General features: G+C 43.9%; 1 protein-coding gene and 1 pseudogene across 1 annotated transcript in view; one reads left to right on the plus strand and one right to left on the minus strand.

The window, feature by feature from the left end:
* LOC117044872 overlaps positions 1-12323 on the plus strand; it is a 934741-nt pseudogene that overhangs the window by 321716 nt on the left and 600702 nt on the right.
* The window catches only part of LOC117045003, a gene marked incomplete at its 5' end in the record, with an annotated part of 374050 nt that overhangs the window by 179775 nt on the left and 181952 nt on the right, over positions 1-12323 (minus strand). Inside the window, 2 exon segments of the mRNA XM_033145796.1 lie at positions 8354-8414; positions 8416-9359. Coding sequence (XP_033001687.1) covers positions 8354-8414; positions 8416-9359 — 1005 coding nt within the window.

Here is a 12323-nt window from a genome sequence, read left to right on the forward strand (position 1 = left end):
TGGCCGTTTTTCTGTATAAAGCCCTGTAGCGACGTCCAGATGGAAGTATATCAAATAGGTGATGACTGGGATGCAAAGGGTCTGTGACAATTGAAATTGAACAAAATTCGTTAATCAATGTTGTACTATCAGGTTAACACAGGGTTAAGCCTGGAAAGGATGTGACGTCCCACAACTGGATATGTACTTCTGGTGTATTGAAGCTATTGTCTGTACCATTCTGCTTTCGGTTTCGTTTTTGTGAGCACCATGCTACAGGAGTGTGCTCCAGGCTGATCTGTACATAGCTTGTGAATAAAGTAGTTTGTAGATAAAAGACTTCAGACTCCAGAAGCCTTATTATCAGGGACTAAGCTGCGCTGCTCTGCTCTGCTAAGAACTGCTCTGCTCTGCTTTGAACTGTGAGACGAATGCACAGGAGGAAGCGCGTGGACCCAGATCGTGAGCGAACGAAAGAAGGTCAGCCCGCTACCGCTAATATAAGCAAATAATTATAGAACAGGTTATGGGTGATTTATTGATCGCTTTCAAGTCCCTGAAAGAATGTTGGCTTGGCTGCAAGGACGAGTTCCAGAAGAGCTCGTTAGCTACGTTTGTTTGCCTTTCACCGGCTGGCGAAAAGATAAAGCTCCTGGAATGCTGAGACTGTTGAAATGCTGCCCAGAAGCTGCTGTTTTGAATGCTGCTTGGGAGATCGGGTTACAGTCGGTGGCTTGAGAAGCTGAGGGGAAGAGAAGAGTGCCTTTCCTGCGTCTGAGTGTGTGAGTACGCAAATCCCTGGAGTTGGGGAGGGAAAATGGCTGCTGCTGAACCCCAAGAGAGCTTTCAGGTCCCATTCCCATGTCTTAATGGGAAGAATTGGGCCGACTGGTCGATTCGCTGTAAACTTTGGCTACGGGCACGAAATTATTGGACTTGTGTCTTAAACCCCCCTGCTGTTGCTCCTGCCGGTGCTGCTGATGATGTTGTGGCTGCAGCACAAAGAGAACAGCTACGGGATGCTAAAGCAGCTGCTAGCATTTGCATGGCCATAGATGAGAATGTGCTTCCTCATATTAATCCTGATGGGACTGCACAGGAAATTTGGCAATCTTTGGAACGCCTTCACGAGCGTGACACAGCGGGCTCACGTTTACATGCGATACGTGAAGTGTTTGAAACGCGTTTGTCACCCGGAGGGGACATTCAAGCTCACATCACCAGGATGCTATCGCTTTATACTAGAATGAGACAGCTACATGTGCCTTTTACTGCTGAGCAGCAGGTTTATATTTTGCTGTCTTCACTAGACTCTAGCTGGAAGACTATGGTGTTAGCTTTGGAGTCAGTGCCAGTTGCAGATTTATCGATGAACTATGTAACTTCGTGACTTTTGGATGAGCAGAATAAACACCTTAGAGAGAAAGGAAATGTTGCGAAGGGGGGCTATGCTGTTCCCAGGAGTGGGGGTGCAGTTGGTGAGCAGGCCGTCGAAGCTAATCTCGTTAAACTCTGCTACAGATGCTGCTCCCCCCACCATCTCCGACGTGACTGTCCTAAGCAACGGGAGTTCTCCTCCTCCCACAAGGTCGTTGCTAAGAGCGACGGACAGATAAGAGGAGGAAAGAAGACTTGCAGAGGGTCACATAGCTCGACTGCTGGCAACTCTGAGACTTCCCATGTGTCTGCTACGTATGCAATGGTGGGGAGTGCAATTGCCAGACCAGCTCTTAAGCTGATTATCGATTCTGGTGCCAACAGGAACATTTTTCCTTCAACAGCTGAACTGCTGGAATGTAAACATGTTGAGACTGGACAAACTGTTACATTGGCTGACTCTACCAAAAGACGATTAGACACTGCTGGTGTTTTCATTTTGGCTTGCCTGAACACTGAGATTGATGTGTATGTTTTACCTGATATGCCTCACGCTTTGCTTTCTGTTTCAGCCTTAAATGCAGCAGGTTTCAAAGTCGGGTTTGAGAACCAAATCTGCTCCATCTCCAGAGGTGGGAAGCTGCTGGTTAAGGTGCCTTCCAAGAATGGGTTATATGTCTTGGAGACAGGTAATGAGTCCTCGGCTGAGGCTCAAGCTGATGGTGCTAGGGAGGTAGCAACTGCAGATGTTCAGGCGCAGTGTGCTAACATTCCCACGCACTCCAATTGTGCTCACTTGTGGCATCGCCGCTTCGCACACATGAATTTTGGATATGTTCGCAAGCAGGTAGACTATGCTGAAGGCTGCAAAATGCAATAATGTTCTAAGTACCTGGATTGTAATGCCTGTAAATGTGCTAAGACCCACACTTGTACTTATCCAAAATCAGACAGGGTCACCACCCAGGCTTTCGCTCTTGTCCATGCAGACCTCTGTGGACCTTTCCCTGTAGAAAGTCTTGGAAAGAAGAGATATGTTTTATCTATCGTGGATGATTTTAGTCGAACCACATGGTCTTTGATGTTAAGAGACAAAAGTGAGACTGCTGACACAGTCATAGAGTGGGTGAATGCTGTAGAATTGCAATTTGACACCCGTGTTAAAGCCTTTCAATCAGATAGAGGATCTGAATTTTTGGTGTCTACTTTGCAGGCGTTCTTTCGCGCAAAGGGCATCAAACATCGGCTGAGTGCTGCCTATTCGCCTCAATGCAATTCGGTTGTGGAGGGAAGGAATCGCACGATGCAAGAGGCAGTAGACGCAATACTTTTTGATGCAAATTTACCCCGCGCGTTTTGGGGGGAAGCTTGGAAATATTGTACCCATGTTTTCAACAGGACGTACAATTCTGTGATTGGAACCACGCCTCATTTTCTGCTATATGGCAAGAAGCCCAAGGTGCACTACTTCAGGACCTTTGGAGCTATTGCCTGGGTTTTGATTCCCAAACAGAAGCGCAGAAAGGGTGGTCCTAGAACACAGAAAATGATTTTCTGCGGCTATGAGCCAGCGTCCAAATCGTGGAAATTTGCTTATCCACAAGGTGACCGTTCACGCTTGATGGTGAGCAGAAGCGCTCACTTCTGTGAGCAAGAGGGTTGGAAGAGAATCCACAGTAACCCAGAAGTGCTCACAGACGTGTTCAGTGAACTGGACAATGACCCTCAACTGATTGCACCAGACGCTCCAGCTGGAGCTGTCCCAGGTGGTGCAGGACCCTCAGGAGGGGCTCCTCCTAGTGGTCAACCCTCTGTCCAGAACGGGTCTTCTGGTGGTCAGGGGCGGACGCCCAACTCCAGACAGGTTGCAGGTTCAGAGGGGGCAATTCCTAAGAGGGTAGTAAAGCAAGAGACCAGAAGTGCTTCTCCTTCAGATAGAAGCAGGTCAACCAGATCACGCAAACGCAGTAGGTCTCCTGTGTCACCCACGTTCAGACCAGGTCTGCGTGGCGTGAGCAAACACAGTAGGTCGCTAGGTGGCGCTACTAGTGACAGAGATTCTCAGTCAGAGTCTTCAAGCTCAGCTAGCTCTGAGACTGAGGCTGCCGTGGTGCCAAGGCATACAGGATGCACCACACGACCGCCTGATAGGTATCAAGCCTCAAACGTGTTTGTTGGGTTTGCTCAGTGCGAACCAGAAAGTTATGCTGAATTACAGCGCTTACCTGCAGCAGAGGCAGAGAAGTGGAAGCATGCCATGTTAAAGGAACTGGATGCTATGAAGTCTTTGAAAGTCTTCACTCCCACACCTCTCCCAGCACAACAGCAAGCTGTGAGCTGTCGCTGGGTGTACCGGTTGAAACCCACTGCTAGTGGTGCACCACAGTACAAAGCTAGACTTGTTGCCAGAGGTTTTGCGCAGAGACTTGGGGTGCATTACACACAGGTGTATTCACCCACTGCCAGGTGTGAAACCTTGCGCATGTTATTAGCTGTTGCTGCACAGCGAGGGTACATCGTAAATCACTTTGATGTTGATGTTGCATACCTCAATGCTCCATTGCAGGAAGAGATTTACATGATTCCTCCACCAGGCTTTGAAGATGAATGGCCAGGAAAGGTATGGAAATTGCAAAAGTCCATTTATGGATTGAGACAGTCTGCACGAAATTGGAATTCAACTCTTAATGCAGCTTTAGTCAAGGTAGGCTTTAAAAGGAGTTGTGCAGACAGCTGCCTGTACCTGAAAGGGGCAGGTGTGCACCAAACATTGGCTCTAATTTACGTTGATGATGTCATTCTGGCTTGTCAGTCAGATGCACAGGTACAGCAGTTTGCTCAAGAGCTAGGTCGGAGTTTCAAGCTAAAGGACCTAGGCCCAGTGAGCATGTACCTTGGTGTGGAGATCACCAGATCTCAAGATGGAAGTTTTATTTTGAGCCAACAGGGGGAAATCGCACAGTTGCTAGACAGGTACAACATGTCTGACTGTGCAGGGTCAAAGACACCCATGGAAACATGCTTTGTAAAAGATATTCACGTTGAAGGGCCACCCAAGTTTCACAGGCCGGAAATCTTTCAGTCCGCAATCGGCATGTTGCTGTTTTTGTCCCAGTGGTCCAGACCTGATATCGCCTATGTGGTAAACTTACTCAGTAGGGAGACTGCAGAACCCAGTATAGTTGCCTGGAATGGTGTGAAAAAGGGTTCTGAGGTACATACAAAATACCAAAACGTTCAGACTCAAACTGTCAGCACAGGGTGACACTACGCTTCAGTGTTCTACTGACGCTGACTGGGCCAATTTGGCAGACAGAAAATCTGTTTCTGGTATGATTGTTAAGTTTGGAGGTGCTGTAATTGGATGGAGATCCAAGAAGCAGAATTCGCTTCTCTTTCAGACTCAGTTTGTGAACTTGAGTTCTATAAGTGTTTAATTTGTGAGATCTTTGGGGATTGTCCTTTGCCCATTACAGTTTGGGAAGACAATCAGCCCTGCCAGAAACTCGCTGAGTCAGGACAGTTTAAATCTCGGACAAAACACTTGGACATACTCTTCAAGAATGTTTGTGAAAGTATCAGGACCGGAATGGTTAAGTTACGATACTGTCCCAGCCAGGAGAATTTGGCTAACGGGTTCACCAAACCTCTAGGAAACGTCAAGCACAAGATGTTCTGTGATGGGATTGGTTTGGGGTGAACTGTTATGTTTATTATATCCAGTTTCGGTACGAGAGGGGGTGTTGTACTATCAGGTTAACACAGGGTTAAGCCTGGAAAGGATGTGACGTCCCACAACTGGATATGTACTTCTGATGTATTGAAGCTATTGTCTGTACCATTCTTCTTTCGGTTTCGTATCTGTGAGCACCATGCTACAGGAGTGTGCTCCAGACTGATCTGAATATAGCTTGTGAATAAAGTAGTTTGTAGATAAAAGACTCCAGACTCCAGAAGCCTTATTATCAGGGACTAAGCTGCGCTGCTCTGCTCTGCTTTGAACTGTGAGACGAATGCACAGGAGGAAGCGCGTGGACCCAGATCGTGAGCGAACGAAAGAAGGTCAGCCCGCTACCGCTAATATAAGCAAATAATTATACAACATGCAATGGCAGTGAACAATCAATACAGAATCTGTAATAAGGAACAGACAGGAAGTCTGATGCATAGAAAAATACTTTTATTTTATGTATTTTATATTTTGAAGGTTTTAGTTGATACATTAATTCTCATTTTTTTCTTTGGTGAGGATGGAATTTATTTTCTTTCTTTTTTTGTATGGTGTGTTAATGTGAACGGTAACAATATAATTATAATAATTTGTAAACCACCTGACCCAGTGGTGCTGACTTGAATAAAATATTGGATGGGAGCCAAGTAAGGCCAGCCTTGCACAATGAATCCCATGATGCATGCATGCCATTTGAATGGCAATGCCTTTAATGGCAGCAACTTTTTTAAAAAGTCATATTTTGAGACAATAGTTCAATTTCCCAACAGCTCCCCTTGTCCCGTAGAACACTTCTAGCTTTTCATCTCCTCTACCTGTGACATTATTCAGCAGTGGGAAAAGTTACCTCTTCACACCGGATGTCCTTTTGGTGTGGCCCTTTCCAGGTTTCTCTTTCAGTTGTTCTCCTATGTGTGTTGCCAGTAGAAGCCACAATTCTGTGGGTACTCTAGGTGAGGCACAAAGCACCAAGAAGCTCCCTAGAGGTTGAAGTGCCAATCAAACTTCAGTTTTGCGATCTATAAATTCCAATTAGCAATACTGGGGGTGGTTCAGATTCTGGGGCAGTGTTTTTGGCCAGCAGAGGGTGTCATAGGGTCTTTCCCTTTAGTGTATAACTTGGTAAAATAATTTAGAAATCCCCTTTTTATCTTGCCAAAAAGTTTTTATCTTGCCAAAAGTTTCCCAGGTCTATTTCCTAATTCAAATGATTTCTGCCTCATCCATTTTATTTTCTATTTCACTACTCAGTATTGTTGAAAGTTGAGATTGTAAAACTTTTATTTTTTGTTTAATTTTATACCTTTGGGTGATTTTGCCTATAATTTCTCATTTTGTGCTATTTCTTGTTGAATTTCGTTTAATTTAGCTTCTCTTAATTTCCTTTGTGTTGCATTCTGCTTTGTAGAGAAGCCCCTTATATATGCCTTTCCCGCATCCCATACCACCCTTACATCCACCTCATCTGTCATATTTATTTCAAAAAATTCTTTCATCAACTTTTGTGCCTTCTCTACTATCTTATCATCATTTAATAGCCTTTCGTTCAACCTTCATCTTTTATTTATTTTTATTATTTTCTCTTATTTCTAACATCATTGAAGAAGTGTGCATGCACACGAAAGCTCATACCAAGAACAAACTCAGTTGGTCTCTAAGGTGCTACTGGAAATAATTTTCTATTTCTTACATCATTGAATTGTGGTCAGAAATGGATTTTGGCATGATCTCTATTTTGCGGATCTTTGTTATAAGGGTATTTGTCACCCAAATTGCATTGATTCTGCTTGCCGATTTGTTTGCATCAGAGTAAAATGTAAATTGTTTTTCTCTTTCATGTTTTTCCCTCCAGGCATCCAATAGATTTAGATTTTCTACCAGCTGTAGAAAAGTTTACGGTAGTCTCCCTGACTTTGTTTTAATAGTCCCGTGATCTATCCCATTCTGTAGAATTCACTCCATTCAGATCTCCCATCAGCACTATATCTTCGTCATTATATTCTAGTAATTTCTTTTGTAGCTTCTTATAAAATTGCCCTTGATTTCCATTCGGGGCATAGATGCCAACTAATATTAACTTCCTTTTATCTTTATTTACTTGGATCCCTAATAATCTTTCCTCCTCATCTTTAAAGATTAATTTTGTCTCCCATTTTGGGATTCCATGGATGGCTATCCCTCTTTTCTTTTTTATATCAGACGCTATAAATTCATCACATAATCTTTTATTTATCAATATCCTTTCATGGTTGTTGTTTTTTGCTATAGACGCACATTTGCATTTTCTTGTGTTTTGTTTTCCTCATGACCTTTGTGCATTTTTTTTTTTTAAAGAGGGATAATTTAAAGAAAAGTTGTACGGCAAGTTGCAGAAGAATAAAATGTTGCATTTGGAAAAAAACACACACAAAACTGGGGGTGGCGTCCTCAAATATTTCAGGGGGGGGCAAAGACCCCTAGGACTTTAAGAGTTGGCGCCTATTCCCTACACACACAGGTCTCAGGATGGTTACAAATAAAAAAACATAAAAAACAAAACACGACATTGTAAAGGGGCATTAGATGTCAATCAGCCACAGATCTAGTTAAGAGTTCTTTCATATGTGGTGGACATGTGATCTGATAAAACAGTATTGGGAAAACATATACAATGAACTTACAATGAGAGCCAGTGTGGTGTAGTGGTTAAGAGCGGTAGACTCGTAATCTGGTGAACCGGGTTTGCGCCTCTGCTCCTCCACATGCAGCTGCTGGGTGACCTTGGCCTAGTCACACTTCTCTGAAGTCTCTCAGCCCCATTCACCTCACAGAGTGTTTGTTGTGGGGGAGGAAGGGAAAGGAGAATGTTAGCCACTTTGAGACTCCTTCGGGTAGTGAAAAGTGGGATACCAAATCCAAACTCTTCTTCTTCTAAAAAAATATTTAAATATACCTTTAAGAAAATACCAGAGGCATTCCTCTTAGGAATGGTAGGGGTAGAGATAAAGAAATGTGACCAAAAGAAGTGTAATTGTAAAGACAGGGAAAATGTCAAGAGAAAATAAAGGCAAAAGAGTGGAAAGGAAGTAGATGTGCGAAATATAGATTAATGATATAAGGAAGACATAATATGGAAGAAGGGAAGGGAATTGAACTATAAATCCAAATGGTATGTATATTATAATTTTTGTGTTACAATTTTTGTTTGTATTTAGACAAAATCAATAAAAATTATTAGAAAAAATAAGATTTGTCTGGCTCCTAAAGCTGTATAATGGTTTTTCCAACCTGAGTATGGATTCTTTTATGGGAAGTGAGACTGCAGCTCCTACTGAAGCTCTTTCCACATTCCACAAAACTGATAGGGTTTCTCCCCTGTATGAATTCTCTGATGCTTAGTGAGAGAGGACCTATGAATGAAGCTCTTTCCACATTCCACACACTGATTGGGTTTCTCCCCTGTATGAATTCTTTGATGGGCAGTGAGAGTGGAGCTTGTACTGAAGCTCCTTCCACATTCCAAACACTGATAGGGTTTCTCCCCTGTATGAATTCTTTGATGGGAAGTGAGCTTCTCCTTCTTCCTGAAGCTCTTTCCACATTCCACACACTGATAGGGTTTCCCCCCTGTATGAATTCCTTGATGGGAAGTGAGATGGGAGTTCTGACTGAAGCTCTTTCCACATTCCACACACTGATAGGGTTTCTCCCCTGTATGAATTCTCTGATGGGAAGTGAGACAGAAACTGTGACTGAAGCTCTTTCCACATTCCACACACTGATAGGGTTTCTCCCCTGTATGAATTCTCTGATGCTTAGTGAGAGAGTCGCTCCTACTGAAGCTCTTTCCACATTCCACACACTGATAGGGTTTCTCCCCTGTATGAATTCTCTGATGCTTAGTGAGAGAGTCGCTCCTACTGAAGCTCTTTCCACATTCCACACACTGATAGGGTTTCTCCCCTGTATGAATTCTTTGATGGGAAGTGAGATCGCTGATATTCCTGAAGCTCTTTCCACATTCCACACACTGATATGGTTTCTCCCCTGTATGAATTCTCTGATGTAAAGTGAGTTGGCCACTCTGACTAAAGCTCTTTCCACATTCCACACACTGATAGGGTTTCTCCCCTGTATGAATTCTCTGATGGAAAGTGAGATGGCCACTCTGACTGAAGCTCATTCCACATTCCACACACTGATACGGTTTCTCCCCTGTATGAATTCTTTGATGGGAAGTGAGAGAAGAGCTATGACTGAAGCTCTTTCCACATTCCATGCACTGATAGAGTTTCTTTCCAATGAGATTTTGTGGATGGGAAGTGGAATGGGATCTCTGACTGCAGCTTTCTCCACACTCCAAATTTTTACGTGGCTTCTCCTCTCTGGGGATTTTGTCGTGGTCACCTTTGTTCTCGATTTCCGATTCATCACAATCTGCAGTGGAGACAAAAAAGAATTAGAGCCTCAGAACAAATGGAGAAGAACTGAAGGGAATTGGGTGTGTGTTCATCACCTGTGGTGTTTGTCATTAACCAACAAATTTATTATTAGATTCTGTTGAGTTGTTGAATGTTGCTTTGTTTGATATACAGTAGTGGTCAAAATTGTGGAAGCCTTTTCAGAGGTTTGATGGCTCATAACACCACTTATTTTGGAGTAATATACATATATATATATATATATATATATACACACACACACACACAAACTCACACACAGACACACTCACACATCATGGATATGAAAATTTTTATTGTTGTCCAGTTATCAGATATACAATACTTACCATAAATGTACAATAAAGGTTCCGAACAAACAAACAAAAAATAAAAATAAAAAAACAATTGCAATTACTGTATCTGCTTGATTTTGTTGATACACCTAACAGGTTCCAAATTCAATACATTTGTAGAAAGAAAATACAAATACAGCAATAATAATACAAATAAAATAAACAAAAATATCGTATCATTAAGCAAAGAAAAAATGACTAGTATAAGTTGTTCATTTTAAAGTTAATGTTCTTTCTATATGGGATCAGATTATTATTAGTATTTTTTATGTCTCATATTTATATATGTGTTGGAAGCCGCCCAGAGTGGCTGGGGTAAGCCAGCCAGATGGGCAGGGTATAAATAAGAATAATAATTATTACTACAGTGGTACCTCGATTTAAGTATAATTATTATTGTTAATATGTTTGTGTAAGGTCCTCGGTTAGTTGCTCATGAGTAACCAGGCAAAACTCCGACCTTTCTTTTGTAGTTTTATTGTGCATATTATTTTACATCGCAGAGCTAAAAAGTTCATGTCTGGATCAAACACTCGCAGAATCCAGGAATGGCCTCTTCCGGTTGGGACCCGCAAAAAAGAGTTTTGGTATACGAATACTGCGCCTTCCATCCTTTCGTTTCACCCCTCGACGCGTTTAGGGCGATGGAAATTGGGTGCCTCCTCCCTCGCCCCTTGGGCTAGGGGAGCGCTGGGTCTTTCCAGCATCCTCAGAGCCTCGACCCTCCATCCCCTGGGTCCCATGCCCCTCCCCACTGGAAGCCTCGCTACTTCCGCTGCTGCCAGAGGAGATGCTGCTGGTCAGGTGGGGCTGGGGCTCTCTGTAGCATCCCGAGACCCTTCCACCACCTTGCACTGTGCCGGGGACAGTTCCCTGACAGTTTGTAAACCGAGGGACCACTGTATTACTATCATCATCATCCTCTTCATCCTCATCATCCTCACTGCTACTACCACCTGAGATTCAATAAGCCTGGCTCTTCTCTGGGATGGATTTTGTTTGGCCCAGTCATGGCATCCCCTCCATCTCCAAGGTCAGTCGCCTCTTTGGTCAACCCAAGACTGACAGGAGCAAAAACAAAAACAGAAAACCTGAAGCTACTTATCTTTCCTAACAATTCTGAAGCTGACATTTAAGAGCAGCCCAATCGTTCAGAGCAGCCCAATCGTGGTAGAAAAAGGAATAATTTGAGGAAGATTGTTAAAAAAAAAACCCTTGTAATTTACTGTTTATTGTGGGGGTGTTAGGTTCCCAGGTGTTGTAGGGGGCCCTGTTGAGCTCTGAGGAAATATATGAGGTTGGTCACATAAAGGTATTATTTGAATTTCCAGGCAGATATGACGATCCCACAGGGAGCCTTACCAAGAGAGGCCACGATCCCACAATTCTCCTCCATGACGTCCTTATACAGAGCTCTCTGGTCAGGATCCAGCAACGCCCACTCCTCGTTCGTGAAATGAACAGCGACATCTTCAAAGCACACTGGACCCTGAAAGAAAAAGGGGAATTTCCTCCTCTGAGAAAGCAGAAATATGATCTGCTACACAGTGCTCTCTTATTCCTTCCTGTAAATTGCGCTGTTTATTCAATAGGATTGCTTTGCTGCACATTTCATTTGTGGATGCTTATTTTCTACATAAAGAAGGCTGATCGCCGAAGAATTGATGCTTTTGAATTATGGTGCTGGAGGAGACTCTTGAGAGTCCCATGGACTGCAAGAAGATCAAACCTATCCATTCTCAAATCAGGCTTGAGTGCTCACTGGAAGGGCAGATCCTGAAGTTGAGGCTCCAGTACTTTGGCCACCTCATGAGAAGAGAAGACTCCCTCGAAAAGACCCTGATGTTGGGAAAGATGGAGGGCACAAGGAGAAGGGGACGACAGAGGAGGAGATGGTTGGACAGTGTTCTCGAAGTGACTGGCATGAGTTTGGCCAAACTGCGGGAGGCAGTAAAGGATAGGCGTGCCTGGCGTGCTCTGGTCCATGGGGTCACAAAGAGTCGGACACAACTGAACGACTCAACAACATTTTCTACTGTAATTCGTTCTATGCGGGGCTGCCCTTGAAGCTGTCCCAGAAACTCCCGCGGGTGCAGAATGCTGCAGTGAGGCTCCTCACAGAGTCCCTGCCATGGGAGCCTATTCACCCAGTGCTTTTCCAGCTGCACCGGCTCCCGGTGGAGTACAGGGTCAGGTTTAAGGTGCTGGTTTAGACCTTTAAAGCCCTATGCAGCCTAGGGCTCTGGTACCTACAGGACCGCCTCCCCTGGTATGCCCCGCGGAGGACCATAAGGTCCATAAATAGCGACACTCTAGAGATCCCGTTCCCTAAGGATTTCAGATTAGCCTCAACCAGAGCCAGGGCCTTTTCAACACTGGCTCCGACCTGGTGGAACGCTCTGTCTCATGAGACCAGGGCCCTGCGGGATCTGATTTCTTTCCTCAAGGCCTGTAAGACAGAGT

This window comes from Lacerta agilis, chromosome 4 (assembly GCF_009819535.1).
Source record: "Lacerta agilis isolate rLacAgi1 chromosome 4, rLacAgi1.pri, whole genome shotgun sequence".
Taxonomy (NCBI): Eukaryota; Metazoa; Chordata; class Lepidosauria; order Squamata; family Lacertidae; genus Lacerta; species Lacerta agilis.